A 16,639-nucleotide genomic window follows, 5' to 3' on the forward strand; every position below is an offset into this window, starting at 1 on the left:
AGACCATCCCCCCTGGGGCAGAGGCAGATTGCACAGCCTCCATTTATTTCTAAAGAGCGTCCCCTCAGCCCAAATGGTTTCTGAAATCCACCAGAAACCTCATTATTTCTGCCTTTAGTCCTTGGAGGGTTACCTCCTTCACCACGGACACAGGAATGCTTACTTTTTGGAAACAATGCCTGGAATTTGGGGTTCTCTTGTTGTTTCTGGAAATTGAGCAATATCCTAAAAGTAACAAATAAAAAATAAAAACAGACGCAGGGGTAACCTGGGAGAGCTGGAAGTCAGGCTTCCCACAACTTCAGCCAGAGAAGACAGCCAGAGACACAGAGATGGAAGAGTATCAGAACCAGCAGAAAAGCCTTCACAAGCCTCTGCACTTGGCTGCAAGAAGTGGCCCTCAGACCCTCACAACAGAGCCATCAACTGACATTTTCCTCCCAGGTTTAGCAGGTGCACTTACTGGTTTTCTACCTGCACTAGGTTAAACTCGATGAATGCAGGGAGGCAGATGTTCTAGTAGCAACAATCTCATCCACGAGAGAAGGTGTGGCTCCAGCAGAGAAGGAAGGGAAAGAAAAGAGTGTGACATGCAAGATTTCTTTGGTCTGTTCTTTTGGTCTGTTCATGTTTGGTCTCCTTGAAAGGAGCTATCCTTAGTTACCCCCACATTCAGGCAAAGACTAGTGTAAAAAAGATGTTCACCAGTGTTATTTGTAATAGAGAAATGGACATCATGTAATTATCTGATCACAGGGGAGATTAAACAGAGAGACTCATACACAGCCATTAAAGAATGTTTATTGGAGCACAGAAGAAATGCTTAAACCATAAGAGTAATACTGAATTTTAAATAAAGTATAAGCAAAGGAAACGGAATATGCATCATTCACAGGCATGAAGAGGAAGAAACACTGAAATGAGTTTTGGAGCACACTCAGTGGTCTTCTGTCCCTATCTGTTTTGAAACAGAGTTCCCCAGGACAAGTATATGCTCTGTTTTTAAACATGAGCTAGGATGCTCGCTTGTGGGTAATCAGAAGACTTCAAGAAGCACACTAAAGCATTGGATGAGGCCCCATACCCGGAGTCCTCCTTACCAAAGCCTTTAAGGAAAGCAAGCCCCATTCTATGCTCACACTCCAAGAGATTAGGGATCCCTGCACAGCCAGGCAGCACAACAGAGCTCTGGGACAGTGGTCTGTGTGGCCCACCCTCTGCCACAGCATCTAGCAACCCTAGTGACCCTGTGACGCTCTATTATTGCCCCATTTCACAGGGAACACTTGAGCCCAGGCGGATCTGGCCCAGAATCAAAGCACTCATTCCCAGAGCATCCCAAGTAACTGGCTGGGGAAAAAAATGAGTTACAGTGAAACCAACAGACCCTCAGAATTAGGGAATGCATGGCCTTGCTGGGGCAGAGGGAAAACCAGGGGGATCCTCTGTGGCCTCTGGCTTCCTAAATCTTCAGAGGGGCCAGAGGCATGGAAGGCTCTAGGTATGAAGGAAACAGAGTGCCTGGGGGCGGGGTTTGACTATACGCCCCAGTGGATATTTCCAAATAGTCTTGTTTTTAAAGGTGTCATCCCATTGGCTCCTGCTGTCACCCTCAGACAGCAAGCCTGGCTTAGAAGCTGTGAGTCAGGTCCCACATGGGAGATGCACAAGGAGAGTGCAGAGGGTGGAGGGGAGAGGGGGTCCCAGCTCCTTCCCACACATGATGATCCTCTGCGGGACACCCCTCCTGGCCACATGTGAGGCTCTGTCTCTGGGCCTGAGGTCTCTGCAGGTTCACAGAACTACCTGAGGTTTTCCTCACAAATGAGCCTTGGCCCCAGCCCTGCCCTCTACCTGGAACTCCCAGACTCCCTTCTTGCTCGAATCCCTGGTCCCTCCAGCCAGTCACTCCCAACAGTACTCTAGGGGATGCTAGACCCACACCATCCCCACCCCATTTATGCTCCAAATTATGACCCTGGGCCACCTTCCCAGATACCCTTTTGCCTTGTAGGGTTACCGTACCATCCTTGGGTCCCTAGCAGGCATCCGGGGACCCACACTGAGCCGTGCACCATGGATGTGATCAAGTCCATCATCCTGGCACCTATTGCAGAGAGGAAACTGAGGGTCCAACAGAGGGACCTTCCAGCAAAAGGTTCCACAGCAGCTAAGCACAGAGGCATGATTTGAACCCAGGCCCTTCAGGTCCAGAACCCTGTTCCAGGTTGTTGTACATTATGCTGGATTCACCTCCTGTCCCTTGTGGTGGGGTTGCAGGGGGAAGAAGGCCCTGCACACAAGACTCACCACCACCACCCCCAAGCCTTAGTTTGTTCACCTGTAAAATGGAGATGCCAATGTATCAAGTGCCACATCCTTGGGCTCATGGGAGGACTTGGGGTGATAAAGCCCCTGGAAAGAGGGGAAATGTAGTGGGATCTGGGAAGAGCAGGTGGGGGTGTGCATGTAGGAGGGATTATCCGCAGCATCATTCAGAGGGCACATGGACTCAGGTTCATATTCTGGGGGATGCAGAGGCCACCCAGCCTGCCTCAGCTCTCTGACAGGACCCCAAGTGGATGTCTGAGCTGAAAACATAGAAGAAGCACAAGCGATCTCCTTCAGCCCCTCCTGGGGCTTCTGCAGGCAGACCATGTAGAGTGAGGAAAGATGCCCAAGACACCTGAGTGATGATGGGGGCGGTGTATTGACACTCTTGGTGGAAGGCTCCAGATCTGAGGGGATTTGGAAGGCCCCTCTGTCTCCCCCCACATCCACCTGGCTCCGGGGAGTGAAGCTCAGCAAGGTTCAGTTGATTCTAGAATTCCTATGCAACCTTGGAGACCACCGCTGGTGTTGGACACAGACGGTGCCCCTGTTCACCCCCCTCCACGCTGCTCCCAGCTACCTCCAGGATGAACCTTTCCCAAGAGACATTCAAGGGACCTCACAAACTCAACCCTCTCACTTCTCTATTTCCATCTCTTCCCAAATGAGGGTGCCCATCCCAGCAATATCCACGTGGAAGCTGCTGTTCACTCTGACTAACTAGAGATTCTGGGGTGGTCTGACCAGGTGACTTGGGTGAACACTACAGACGGAATAAGCACCTACCCACCATGCTATACATGTAGTCCCACTGTTCCTGCTCAGCCTGGTGGTCGGCCTCTCTTTGCAGGTTGTACAGAAGAGGAGACTGAGGCTCGAGAGGGTGAGTGGCTTGCAGAAGGCCACATGGCAGAAGCCATGACTACTGAAGAGCCAGGCAGTCTGGATCTCACCCTTGGCTCCTCCAACTTCCGCAACAGCCTCCCTCCAAAGGCCTGGAAGTTGGAGGCTCCCCACTGTACACTCTATCCTGCTTCCCAGGCCCCGGGAGGCTGTGCCTGGACACCAGCTTGCCCCAGCCTTCTGGGATCTGTAGCCAGGCCAGAAAGCCAGGCACTGCTCTGGAGAACACCACACTGTTGCCAGCAGCCATCTGCAGTGATGGGTGGAGATGGAGGCTCAGAGGTCTCTCCGGGATGAAATGCTTATTCGTTCTGCAGGAAGGGCCACACCCCTCGAGTGTGTGGTTGGATGGTTGGTGGTCATGCCTCCCTATCCCCTTGCCCTGCCCCAAGACACCACGTGACCTTGGCAAGGGCACAAGCTGGTCAGGGCCGAGCGGGGACTCACCTATTGCATTCCTGCTCCCCAGCCTACAGTTTTCCCATGGCCCCCCGAGTTGGGTGGAGCTGAGGGGCCACCAGGCAGGGAAATTCTGGGGTTTAGACAAGGAAGAGCCTTTGGATGAAGAGGGTTGCCTGCACTTGGAGGCGTCCACACACCTTCCTTCAGACTCCTGGATAATGGTCATGGCACAGGCAGGCTGGAGAGATGGAAGAGAACATCGTGAGAGGTTTCTGACCAGAGGACCAGGGCTGTGGGAGGTTTACTGTATACAGAAAAATAAAACTTATTGTCAGCATCAGGGTTTGGGCCTAGCGCAGAGTAGGATCTGGATACTCTCTGTTGAATGAATGAATGTGTCCTTCAGCCTTACTTATGACCACTTTTCTTCTTAATTTTCAGCTTCATGCCAACACCCCAGCCCCCAAAAGACCTCAATGTAAGTCAACATTTCCACTATGAGGACTCAGTGAGGTTAAGGCATAGCAGATGGGTAGGCAGTGAGTCTCCCCTGCTCACCAGCCTTGTCTAGATGAAGCCTGGGGGAAGCATGTGTGAGTTGGGGACCCAGGTTCAGTATGAGGAAGTCACCCAGATGTCCAGGTCTCTAACTACCTTCCCTGTTCAGGAAGGGCAAGTGCAGGTGGGGGGTGGGAGAGGTGAGGAGGGAGGAGCCCAAGACCACCCAGCTCCATGGAAAGAGGCTCACAATGCATCCTGGCTGGGCTCTTATATGGTGGGGGAGCTGCCAGGCAAATGCAGGCTCCCAAGGGTGGGGCATCGAGCCAGGTGCAGGTGTTGGGGAGGGACCAGAAGCAGGAGTGTGGTGCAGCATGAAGCTAAGGGTCAGGTTTACCCCTGTTGAGATATGGGTGTCATATATCTCTGAACAATTCCCAGTCTGTGGTCACTGAGCTACAGTGAGGCCTGAGAGTTTAGGCATGGCAAGCACCCTAGCAGAAGAGTCACTGGCTGGGCTGTCCATTACCGCTGCCTTGCAGCTTGTGGTCTGTGGGAGGATGCCATGGGCATGTTTGACATTTGTGACCAAAAGGAACTGGGGCCCCAGACCAGTGAGAAGAGCTAGAGTCAAGCCCAGTGGGGGGCCAGGACTTGCTCAAGGCCGTCAGTGATCCCTGGGAGCCCTGGGGTCACTGCAGCCTGGGGTTTAGGGTACTCAGGCTGGGGCTCCTTGAAGGCTCCATCCTCCTCAGCAAAAGGAGAAGGTGCCAAGAAGCCATCCCCAGGTTGGGGGAGGTCTGTCCCAGCAGGCAAGACCCACAGTTGGGGAGAGTTCCTGTGGGAGCTCTTCCCTCTGCCTTGGCATCTGTAGAAGGGAGTAGAAACCACAGGGATGGGAAGATGTGGCTCAGAACCAAGAATGTGGACAAAGAGATGATAAGGGGAAGGCCAGAACTCAGGCTAGACAGAACTGGCTGCACTGGGGCCTGTCAAGAAAAGGTGGTTTTCCCCTGAATCTTTCTCCCCCTGAAATCAATAGGCCAAGCCTCATCAGCATAGGTGAATGTCCATGCCGCCCATGCTTTGGACAGTTCTCAGTGCCAACGCTGGTGATCTTGAGCAGCCTTGGAGAATCTCAGCCTCTCTTTTCTCCTCTCTACAGTAGGGCTCTTTTCTTGTGACTCCAAGGCACATGGCTTTTCACACAGGGTATGAAGAGACAGATATGCTATCGTTGTCCAGCTAACAGAACATGTTGAAGTCACCAGTACATTTAAGCCTAGATGGTCCTTTGGAAGCCTAAGACCTTTTGGTTTTAGGTTTTCAGCATAGAACCTTTTTCTGGGTGGATTTTTTTTTCCATTTTATTTTTTTTTCCCATTTTATTTATTTTTTCAGCGTAACAGTATTCATTCTTTTTGCACAACACCCAGTGCTCCATGCAAAACGTGCCCTCCCCATTACCCACCACCTGTTCCCCCAACCTCCCACCCCTGACCCTTCAAAACCCTCAGGTTGTTTTTCAGAGTCCATAGTCTCTTATGGTTCGCCTCCCCTCCCCAATGTCCATAGCCCGCTCCCCCTCTCCCAATCCCACCTCCCCCCAGCAACCCCCAGTTTGTTTTGTGAGATTAAGAGTCATTTATGGTTTGTCGCCCTCCCAATCCCATCCTGTTTCATTTATTCTTCTCCTATCTCCTACCCCCCCATGTTGCTTCTCCATGTCCTCATATCAGGGAGATCATATGATAGTTGTCTTTCTCCGATTGACTTATTTCACTAAGCATGATACGCTCTAGTTCCATCCACGTCGTCGCAAATGGCAAGATTTCATTTCTTTTGATGGCTGCATAGTATTCCATTGTGTATATATACCACATCTTCTTTATCCATTCATCTGTTGATGGACATCTAGGTTCTTTCCATAGTCTGGCTATTGTAGACATTGCTGCTATAAACATTCGGGTACACGTGCCCCTTCGGATCACTATGTTTGTATCTTTAGGGTAAATACCCAGTAGTGCAATTGCTGGGTCATAGGGTAGTTCTATTTTCAACATTTTGAGGAACCTCCATGCTGTTTTCCAGAGTGGTTGGACCAGCTTGCATTCCCACCAACAGTGGAGGAGGGTTCCCCTTTCTCCACATCCTCGCCAGCATCTGTCATTTCCTGACTTGTTCATTTTAGCCATTCTGACTGGTGTGAGGTGATATCTCATTGTGGTTTTGATTTGTATTTCCCTGATGCCGAGTGACGTGGAGCACTTTTTCATGTGTCTGTTGGCCATCTGGATGTCTTCTTTGCAGAAATGTCTGTTCATGTCCTCTGCCCATTTCTTGATTGGATTGTTTGTTCTTTGGGTGTTGAGTTTGCTAAGTTCCTTATAGATTTTGGATACTAGCCCTTTATCTGATATGTCGTTTGCAAATATCTTCTCCCATTCTGTCAGCTGTCTTTTGGTTTTGTTAACTGTTTCCTTTGCTGTGCAAAAGCTTTTGATCTTGATGAAATCCCAATAATTCATTTTTGCCCTTGCTTCCCTTGCCTTTGCCATTGTTCCTAGGAAGATGTTGCTGCAGCTGAGGTCGAAGAGGTTGCTGCCTGCATTCTCCTCAAGGATTTTGATGGATTCCTTTCTCACATTGAGGTCCTTCATCCATTTGGAGTCTATTTTCGTGTGTGGTGTAAGGAAGTGGTCCAATTTCATTTTTCTGCATGTGGCTGTCCAATTTTCTCTGGGTGGATTCTTAAGTCCCTTGTCTAGCTCAAGTTCCCAAAGAGATGGGAGGATGCAGTCTGAGCTCCAGACCCTGCTCTTCCTGGTGGTTCATGGCATTGAAGCTGACTACGTTGCCCCCCACCCAACCCCCTTGTCTACCTGCTGGAAAAGGAATCAGCCCTGTCCCTGGATGAGTCCTGCACAATGCTGGCGCTCAGAGAAGGCACAGTGCAGAATTGCGTATGTTCCCTGCTCCTATCCTTCCCAAATAGAAGCTTCTCAAACATCGCAACAATGTGATCCATCTACCAGATGGTCACGTAGGCCCAGCAGGTCCTGGATCAGCAGTTAAATAGGTGAGTGCTCACTCCATACACAGCACAAGGGGGAGCCTTCCATCTACTAGTTGTATGTCTTAGGAATGTTAAAGGACCTCTCTGAACTTCCCTTCCCTTTTCTGAAAAGTGGGGGTGCTAAGAAGATGAACCTCATAGGGCGACTATAGGAAGTCATGGGAGAAAACATGGCATGTGCTTCTCTGGGGCCCGACTTTGTAGAATGGGCTGCTGGACATGCTGGGCATCTTCATGGTTAACATTTCTCTCTCCAGGGAAGATGTGTTCAGGCTCAACCCTCACAAGCCTGTGGCCCTTCTGGGTGTATGAAAAGGAAATGGAAATCTGGAAGGTTTTCTATTTGCAAAGGACCTCTGGGATGTAATCCCAGATGTAATTACTAGATGTAATCTAGTAGGTCCTGTTTATGGTCCTTTATGTGCCTAGATCAGGGGAGACTGGGAACAGGCAGAGCAGCCCAATTGCCACTCAGTATTTGCAAAGTCTTGGTTGGGACGATTTCATTCAATCATGGATCTTAAGCACCTAGGAATGCAGGCACTCTCTAGTCACCAAGAGCAGTGAAAGGGTAAAGTAGAGACAATGTCTGGGTCTAAATTATGTCTGAGGGTCAGATAGGCACTCTTCACATCCAAAGAACACAGGTCTAGAGTTCATCAGATGCGCCATCTGTGGCCTACTCTAGGGATAAATGGATCCCCCTTTATTGGAACCATGAGGATCCACTCTAAGATCAAGGAAGAACACAATAGATCTTTGGATCCCGAAGGAGGGCCTGTTGCCTCCATAGAGCAGGGAGGGATATGACAAGGGTTGTTGCTGGGGAGGTTCGTTAAGAACCATGGATCTCCCAGAAGTCTTGATTTCCATGGGAGAACTTAAAGGGGCAGCTTCCTGTGAAGAAGCCAATGAGCCCAAGACAGCTGTGGATGGGCTGCCAGGCTCCCTGGGAAGCAGAGCCCACTGTGGGCTGAATTTGTGCCTTAAACACCCATCCCTTGGGTGGTTCATTCTTGCTCTTCCTGCCCCTTTGAATGTCAACCTCCGATGACCACCACAGCTGGGTCCAAGGAGAAACTGTGTGGGGACCAGACCACTTACCAATTGGCCTCCAATATATCCCTGATATTGGTCTGCATGGAGGATGCATGACAAGGGAAAACAACATGCCAATGGGAGGTCAGCATCCATCCAGATCAGCAGTCAGCAAGGACAGCTCCAGAGGCGTTGGAAGTAGGCTGGGGTCATTCTGTGGGGCCCACACCGAAAGAATGGTTCTGTGGGTGTAGCATGGGGAAGAAAAAGCCAGGACTCTGACTCTGCTCCACATATGACTCCCTAGCATTCTGTGTCCCATTGTGGGAACCTGGCCTGAGCAGACACTGCAGAATATTGGGCAGTCCTGGCACAGTGCCCATGCCCAGGTGAAGGGGCCTATTTGCACCTCACGTGGCATGACTGGGACCTGAACATCCATGCCCCCTTCTGTTCCGGCAGCAGGAACTTCTGCAGCTCAAGAAGGCTGAGGTGGAGGGTAAGGGGCATTGCAAGCGGAGAAGGCCATCTGGGATGGGGTTCATGGGCTGGGTATTCCTTGAAAGGCCATGAGATCTGTCCTGTTTAGGGAAAGGCACATGGAAATCCAGTGATGTCGCTGAACCTTTCCGTTTCTCCTGTCCCAGTGTCAGCTCGGTGACTCATTCAAGCTGCTGAGCCAGCCTAAGAGCATCCCATGGAGCAAGAGGAAATCCTGGCTCTGCATCTTCCCTCACCTTCAGGGTCATTGCCAGCCTCCCATTCCTCAGCTGTTCCAGAACTGGGACAGGAGCTCCCATGTCCTGTATGGGTGACGGGTCCTAAGCCCCAGCAGCAAGGCCATAAGCTTGCATGAAAATTTTCACTCCAGCTGTCCCAGTTGCCATTGAGCCCACTGCAACACCAGAGGCTTCTAGCCAACACAAGAACAAGCTGAAAGAGAAGGAGCCTGACCTCCTGGGCTTCCCTCCCAGGCTGGTGGCAGAGCAACTCACCTACATGGATGCAGTGAGCATCTGGGCCATCAGGGTAGAAGGGCAAGGCTGGCTTTTCTACTGCTCTCAGCTGCCCTGTACCTCCCTTTCCCTGGTGTGGACTCCTAGGATATGGGGCCAGATCTCAGCTGCATCCCTTACCAACCATGGAAACCCAACAGGGTTTTTAAAACTGATCTTTCACTGTCCAGCTGCAGACTGTGGAGACAGACACTGGGAAGGACTGAGGCAGAGGTAACATGTAGATGCAATGAGTCAGAACCGAGAGACCATAAATGGGAAAGCTCTGGGTGAGCAGGAGCACTTACTGGAAATGGTACCCTGCCCATTTGGGGCACCACCTATATCGTGATGGAAGCAGTGAGCATATGACTGGACATGTCCCCAAGCTCAGCCCTTCTTCAAAGGGAGCCTTTTATTGCACTCTGCTCCAGTCCTGTTTGAAGGGTTTCTTAATCTGATGAGGGACATAGACTTCTTCCACAACAATGCGTGAGGATAGTGGTGTGGTGACACCCGTCTCCAAGGAACTTCTCACCCTCTATCGTGGTGAGTCACTCTCTGGAGTCAGTTGCCAAGAAGGTTCATATGAATCAAGGACACTGTGATCCTACTCCAAGAGGGAACAGTCTGTAATTGCCATGCTGAGCTGAATTCAGATAAGACAATTGTACCCTTGTTGTGTGTTCCCAGTTCATAGTCATGTAGTTCTGCATGTTCTTCTATGGGAGAGAGGGGAGGGCTGTGCCTGAAGGTGAGCTGGAGAGCTCCCACACCTCCATGAGTGAGATGGAGACCCTGCCCCTAGTCATCCCACAAGTGAACAAAGGGTTGGACGTCATCCAGGTTCAAACCTCCAGCCACCAGTATTCATGCCACCTTTCTGGAAAACTTGTAGTGAGGCCCTTGTAAAGGATGGAGGGGGCACACCTGTAGTAACTCCTGTGGCAAGTACAGATGTTACCTGCTTGGGGTGAGTCACCTTGAAGAAAAAAAAAGTGTTTGCTACCCTGTCAAGAGTGCTCCGAATTGAATAGAAGGGAATGGGGACTGCAACTGGTGAAAGCATGCTTGAAAAACTCTTTAGGGCTAAAAAGGTAGAATGTCCTGAGAATTGCCTCCTCATGAATAGGCTGTCTCATTTCCTTGCCTGAGGGAAGACAAGAAATCATCCAGTATTTTCCACATTGAAAATCAAGAAAACACAGAGCCTTGGATTGTATTTTATTGTTGTTGTTGTTGCTGTTAAAGTCAGTGAGCCACCATACAGTACCTCATTAGCTTCCGAGGTAGTGCCCAATTATTCATCAGTTGCGTATCACCCCCAGTGCTCATCACATCGTATGCCCTCCTTTATGCTCCTGCCCAAATTGCCCCATAGCCGCACCCACCTCCCCTCCAGCAACCCTCTGCTTATTTCTCAGGTAAGAGCCTCTTATCCTTTTTCTCCCTCTTTGGTGGCTTCCCATTCAGTTTTCCCTCCCTTCCCCTGTGATTATCAAATTGCTTCATGAATAGGTGGAACTTAAGACCCAGGCAGGGGACCACAGTGGGCTTTCTTTCAGTGATGTTATTTTGTATCTTTCCATGTTTGACTGCATTTCCCTTTTCCAGAAAAATGACCCATTCCACTGATGTGTCCTTTGTGTCTGGAGGGACGGGGGTTCTTCACTCTTGCTCAGTGAGTTGGGATCCTGAAGTGGGTGTCAGGAGAACCTCCTCTGTGTTACTGTTCCATTGGTGCCATTGTGGGGCCTCTGTTTCCTTCTTTGTGTTATCCTACCCCCCCCTTTTTTCTTAAGAGTCTATTTTGTCTGGATAGAGGTATGCCTACCCTTGTTTTCTTTTGCATCCATTTGCATGACAGATGCTTCCCCTCTGCTCAGTTTACATCTGTGTTTTGGTCTACTGGGTCAGTTCAGACAAGTGATTGAAACATGCATGTGACACGTGGTGGATGTTGGGAGACCAGGGACGTCAGAACCACCTGGACCTAACAGTCCCCTTGGCCAGCAAGGAGAGTGTGGGAATCTTTGGTCAACATATGAACATTTATCCTGGCAAAAGTGAACCAATCTCTGCTCCATCAGTCCTCAGCCAGGGAGCAGTGGCTACCATGGACCTGACCAAGAGGCTGGGGCATGGAAGGCACTGCTGCCTTATCAAGAACTGTGTAAGAAAATACAGTATGGCTGGACATCCTAGCTCCTAGGTCAGCATAGATGTGAACAGAGCCAGGCCCAGTGGTGGCCCCAAATGTACACCTCACGGTTTCTTATTTTCCCCAGCAGATCCAAAAAGAGCAGGGAAACAGAATCCAGAGATCATAGACAATGATCCCAGGAGGATTGCAATCTTCATAAAGCATGAACCTGGAGAGCTTAAAGGGAAACTGTGTCCAGAATGTTCTGCCTGCCCTTCTTCCATTGACAAAATATCTTCCTTGGGTTTTGTGTCTTTCGCAAGAGGGACTGGATCTCTTTACATGTTTTTTCCCCACTTAGTGCTGATGTAATTCCAGAGACTGAAGTCGACAACTGTCAGTTCCAAATACTGGGTCCAAACCAAAACAAACACAAGTACAAACACCGTATCCCAGAGGAAAGAAGACATAGTCCTCCTTGCTTTAGAGTGGAGAAAAACAGCCCCTCTCCTTGGCACCACATATTTCTGGAGAGTGTAAGGCATGCTCATGGACTCTCCAGTTCTGTGTTTGTTGCCTTCCTGGGAAAGGACCTGCAACCTCTCTATCTCAGGGGCTTTAAGGCTGTCTCTGCTGTTGGCTCAGATACCTGACACTGAAATAAACCTGTCCTCTGAGGAAAGTGGATTTGGAGGTGCCACATGTAGCTAGTGAGGAGGGCTGGCACTTCGTCTACCTGCCACTTTGAAAAGCTGATGACTCCTTAAGATTTTTGGATTCAGGAAGCAATAAAAGAGTCTCTACAAGTTGCACAGTACTGTAGGAAGTATAAGAACCAAGCACACTCATGGGCTAGAAGAGGAGAAAAATATAAACCTTTTAAATATATTAAATATTGCCACCCCCACAATAAGTCATTAGTTGAGAGGAAGGGGCATTGTGCAGATGTGGCCCATGCAGCACAAGTACTCCAGCTGCTGAGGGGGAATCCTTGCTCAGTCACTGGCAATGGGGTAAGCTTGATGTTGGCTGTGGCCAGTTGTCCTGGCACTTGTGTTCTGCTGGCAGGACAGGACGTAGCTAGGGACAGAGAGACACCTGTAATCTGAACAGCAGCTTGCATTCAGGAGTCCCTGCCAGGGTTTTTCCACAGCTGGTGTCTGGCTTCTCAGCAAGGAGGCGTGAGGCTGCCCAGGGAGCCCTAGAAGAAGGATCCCAGGCGGGGCCAGCAGAAAGAGTCCACCCCGACCCTCACGCAGCTCCTGAATGGGCCTCACATCTCATCCTCGCTGAGCCGCTCCACAGACCAGAACCAGGCCGTGAATGGATGCTGGGGCTCTAGGCAGTAATTCTCTGCCACTGCCTGGAGCAACATGATATCAGTGAGGACTCGGTATTCCTGAGCCTGGAGAGAGGCACAGGATTCACACCAAGCCTGGGTGGGGAAGCTACAGGATCAGGTGAAGGCTGAGCAGTAGGACAGGGGACTGGTCCTGGGTCTTGGCACACATGGCCACGCTCCTGCATGCAATTTCCTCTGGTTCCAAACTGTACTCAGAAGCAAATAGAATTAGCCCCTCCCTGGGATGTTCTACTTGACGCCTTTTCTAGATCCCTACTGACTCACTAGATGGGTCTTCCACCTCTTTCTTAGCATCTTACCCCAGGAAATGTGAGATGGATGGAAGGGGATGAAGCAATGGACTATTCTTCCCAAGGGTGTCTCTGATAGGGGCTGCCTCCCCCTCTCTACAGGAAGTGCCATGTATGCTCCCCTTATTCTTTTTGGAGTAGTTGACCTCATTCCCCTGTAAGGAAACAACCATTTCTCCTTAGAAATAGCAGCTGGTTAGGACTAGCACCTTACACACTCCCCTTCTTAGGCTACGTGTTGGCCAGGACACAGGAGGGGGCCGCTGAGACACTAAAAATGAGACTGGGGTCTATGGCAAGCCCTTGGGTCCAGAGAAAGGAAGATTTGTGATCCTTAAAAGGGCTCCAGGTCTGCACCCTGAAGCACAACATTCTGGGATGACATAAGGGAGCTTCAGAAGCCTCAGCAGGCAGGAGTTTACGGGTTTCTGACGTGTTTTTAATGTGCTGGGTCCTAACTTCACTCTCCACCACAGGCAAGCTCTGAGGGAGAGGCTGGGGCGCATTCACACAGAGCACATGAAGCTTTGCTTTCTGGAAGCTCTGGTGCTTCACCAGTTTTGGGCACTCGTCTAGGTGCAGACTCCCTTCCCTCAGCACTGAGCTGTGCAAGAGACCCCTGTTCACATGGGTGGCTGTGAGGCTGTCGGGAGGAGAGGTTTCCTAAGTACACAGAGCTCAGTGCTCAGTACAATACTGTGCTCCCAGTTCACTCAGTACAATACTGTGCTTCCAGTTCACTGGACTATGGTTTTTCCTCCACGATCCTCAGGCTCACATACCTTCAGGTAGTCCTCCATTGCAGTTTCCAACATAAAGAGGTCAGTGAGGAAAGTGCCAAGGTATGGGACGACACCCTGTGTCATGAGAGGTAGGTTTGGGATGAGTCCCTGCTCTCTGGTGCCCACAGGGGCCCTCCCCTGAAAAGGCTTCAGTGTCCTGGTCCACACCAATTTCCCACATGGAAGGGCCTAGGAACCTTAGTTGCTTCCCCTCGATTCTCTTTCCTCTAACCCTCCCAGAATATCAGACTCCTCTTAATCTCCTCCAGGGCCTGCTTTTTGAAATTCAAAAATAGCAGGGTATGGAGTCCTGGGCCCCTCCCCAGCCACAAATGCATTCTCTACCCAGACTGCTAGACTACCTCATCCTGGTCACCTGGAAAGTGGAAAGAAGATATTGAGGAACTGTGGAGACAGGAGTTGGGAGCTGGAGTCGCACGCCCCACCTCTCCTGATTAGGAGGCTTCCAGCCATCAGGGAGGAGCCCCTCTCCCCTGACCTTGGAGGCCCTGTCCCTCATGCACACTCACCTTCTTCAGCAGTCCCTTCCACGCTCTCTGCAGCTGCCTCACCAGGGTGGCAAGTTTATTCGAGGGCTGCTCCTGGAGGGCCAAGGACAAGATCCTTGAGAGCAGAATAGCCTCAGTCCCCCGGCGCCCATTGTCTTTGACTTCAGACCCTAGACATCCAACATAAGTCGGCTGATACTGATGCTCCATTCTCCTAAAGTATCTCATGAGTCCTTCTAGAACAATCTCAGCTCCCCCATTCAGTCCATGTGGGACCTGGAGCTTGGAGCCTGACCTCCCTAAGATTGTTTTCTCATGGGCAGAAGGGAGAACGCCAACTACTTCCTATGGTTTCCTGAGGACTCAGGATCCTATTACGATCATCATTTTTGTGGCCCCAAACCCATCCCCACTCCATCTGTGAGCAGAGGCCTGTCCTCTGGGCTGTCCACGTCCATAAGGGCACCCATGTAGACCATCTCAATGGAAACATTGAGACCTGAAGTCTAGACTAGAGAGTCTGGATGGGCAACACCAGCTTGATCCAGCCCCAGGGGGAATCCTCTACCCAGGCTGTCAGCACATTCATGCCAAAGGCTTCTGCTCCCCGAGGAATGCTTCAGGTCATTCGCTACTTCATCCACACATGATCATGCCTCCTCACACCCATCCTCTCCTTCTAGCCCTGCACTTTCCATGCTACCTTGATGAGTAGTTTCCTGCCCTGGGGTTGTCATCTCTACAGAGCTTTGTGAATGTGTGAGAGCTCTTCCTGAAGAGAGGGAAAGAATTAGGCTCAGGGGAGACATAACGTGGCAGGGTAGAGTGCGAGTCCTTTTTCTTGGAGAAACCCCACATGTCCAATGGGCTGGCTGAGGGTTTTCTCTGGGCTCCTCTGAGCACTGAGGTCTTTGTAGGACATGGGAGGGAGTTCTCCTGGGCGTCCTCCTGGGCGTCCCTTCCCCGCTTAATTGAACAGCTCGGTTTGGGTGGGGTTTTGGTTGAACCATGGGCAGAGAGGTCAGTGGCTGCCAAGTCACCGCGTGGAAATATGGAATTCAGCTCAGCCCACGGTAGGGCATGGAGGAAATTGGATTTCTCCAGCAGGAGGCAGGGTGGCCTGTTCCCAGGAAGGCTGAGAGAAGCAGCCCCAGGCCCAGGTCCTTTGGTCAGGGTTTGCTGCCTCCCAGGAGGTCCAAGCTGACTGAGGGGGAAAAGGACAGGCCTGTGGGAGATCCCCCCTCCATCCTGGTCCCTCCCTGGAAAGAAGCCTACTCACCTGGAAACGTTGTCCCATGTCCTCTTCAGGTGGTGAATGGAGACACTCTGCAGAGCTGTGAGGATGGCATGCAGGGAGCAGAAGTTCGCCAGAATCTGGCAGGCCAGGGGGAGGGGAGAGGAGGAGCTGTCAGTGGGAGAGCAGGAGCCCTAGATGCTCGAGAGCCTCAGTGCCCCCCTCAGTTTACGGACACCCCCCCCCCCCCGGATGAAGCTGATGACCATGGAGCTGCAGAAGGGCACAGGGCAGCCCCAAAGAGGAACACTGTTGGAGAGAGGGAGGATGTTCCTTCACTGCAAAGAAGGAGTCACGTAGGAACTGAGCATCCCAATGTTGGGCCATGTGAGTGAAGGTCAGCATACCCCTGGGAAGAAGAGCCTAGGGACCACAGGTCTTAGAGCAGGGTCTTTAGCCCTGAGAAGGGAGAAAGACAGAAGAGTAGTTCCCGAGGCTCCGGAGAGTCTCAGGGAGTGGGGCCTCCCATACCATACCTTGGCCACCCGGATCCAGTGGTCCACCACCATGGCCCTGTCCTGGGCTGTCATGCTTGGGTTTCCAAGGCACGTGGTGATGATGCAGCTGGCCACAGCATTAAACTGGGCAATGGTGGCCCAGACTGTCGGTGCCAGGTGCTTGTTGTCAGGCCTGTTCCTCCGGGACCAGATGGAGCCCAGGCACTGATGGGGCACTACCTTCTTGAACAGCTCCTAGGGGACAGGCGGAGGTTTTTTGAGCCACATACATGTTCACACATGCAAGACTCATGTCCTCGGGAGGTGTCCCAGGTCAGAGCGGGAGCTCAGGAGGCTGCGAATGTGGCCTGAGACTGCTTAGAGAGCCTGGATTTCATGCCACTCTTTTTCTCTGAGAGAAGTCATTGCCAGTTGCCTAAGGAGCCAAGAGAGGCAAGGGAAGAGAGGAAGACATGTGCATGCTGATAGTTCCATGTCCAGGGGGCCGCTCCAAGAGGAGCTCCCAAGGGGGCATCTTTTCATCCACATGCTCATCCGTACGGTCCCTGTCTCCTTTC

At 51.2% G+C, this 16,639-nt stretch overlaps 1 protein-coding gene across 3 annotated transcripts; it reads right to left on the minus strand.

Annotated features, from left to right (window-relative positions):
- Window positions 1-3,279: 3,279 nt before the first annotated feature.
- LOC123927163 (ral guanine nucleotide dissociation stimulator-like) lies at window positions 3,280-15,647 on the minus strand. Of its 3 annotated transcripts, XM_045981670.1 has the most exons (4): window positions 14,352-14,706; window positions 13,822-13,896; window positions 12,664-12,791; window positions 11,740-12,466 (listed from the first exon to the last, which is right to left on the minus strand). In XM_045981670.1, exons 1-4 carry the CDS (start codon window positions 14,556-14,558, stop codon window positions 12,382-12,384), a joined length of 495 nt encoding a protein of 164 aa, XP_045837626.1. In that variant the 5' UTR covers window positions 14,559-14,706; the 3' UTR covers window positions 11,740-12,381. The 3 variants fall into 3 exon arrangements, with proteins under 3 accessions (XP_045837625.1, XP_045837626.1, XP_045837627.1); XM_045981669.1 differs by lacking the exons at window positions 11,740-12,466; window positions 12,664-12,791; window positions 13,822-13,896 and adding exons at window positions 3,280-3,874; window positions 15,610-15,647 and having other exon boundaries at window positions 14,352-14,423; XM_045981671.1 differs by lacking the exon at window positions 13,822-13,896.
- Between the last annotated feature and the right edge of the window lie 992 nt (window positions 15,648-16,639).

The sequence above is a fragment of the Meles meles genome, chromosome 16 (genome assembly GCF_922984935.1).
Source record: "Meles meles chromosome 16, mMelMel3.1 paternal haplotype, whole genome shotgun sequence".
Classification (NCBI taxonomy): domain Eukaryota; kingdom Metazoa; phylum Chordata; class Mammalia; order Carnivora; family Mustelidae; genus Meles; species Meles meles.

Excerpts from the sequence above, each read along its gene's own strand:
- LOC123927163 (XM_045981669.1), bottom strand. Across the intron at positions 3,875-14,351 it reads GGAAGGGACTGCTGAAGAAG|CCTGCCTGTGCCATGACCAT; the intron begins GTGAGTGTGCAT and ends CCATCTCTCCAG.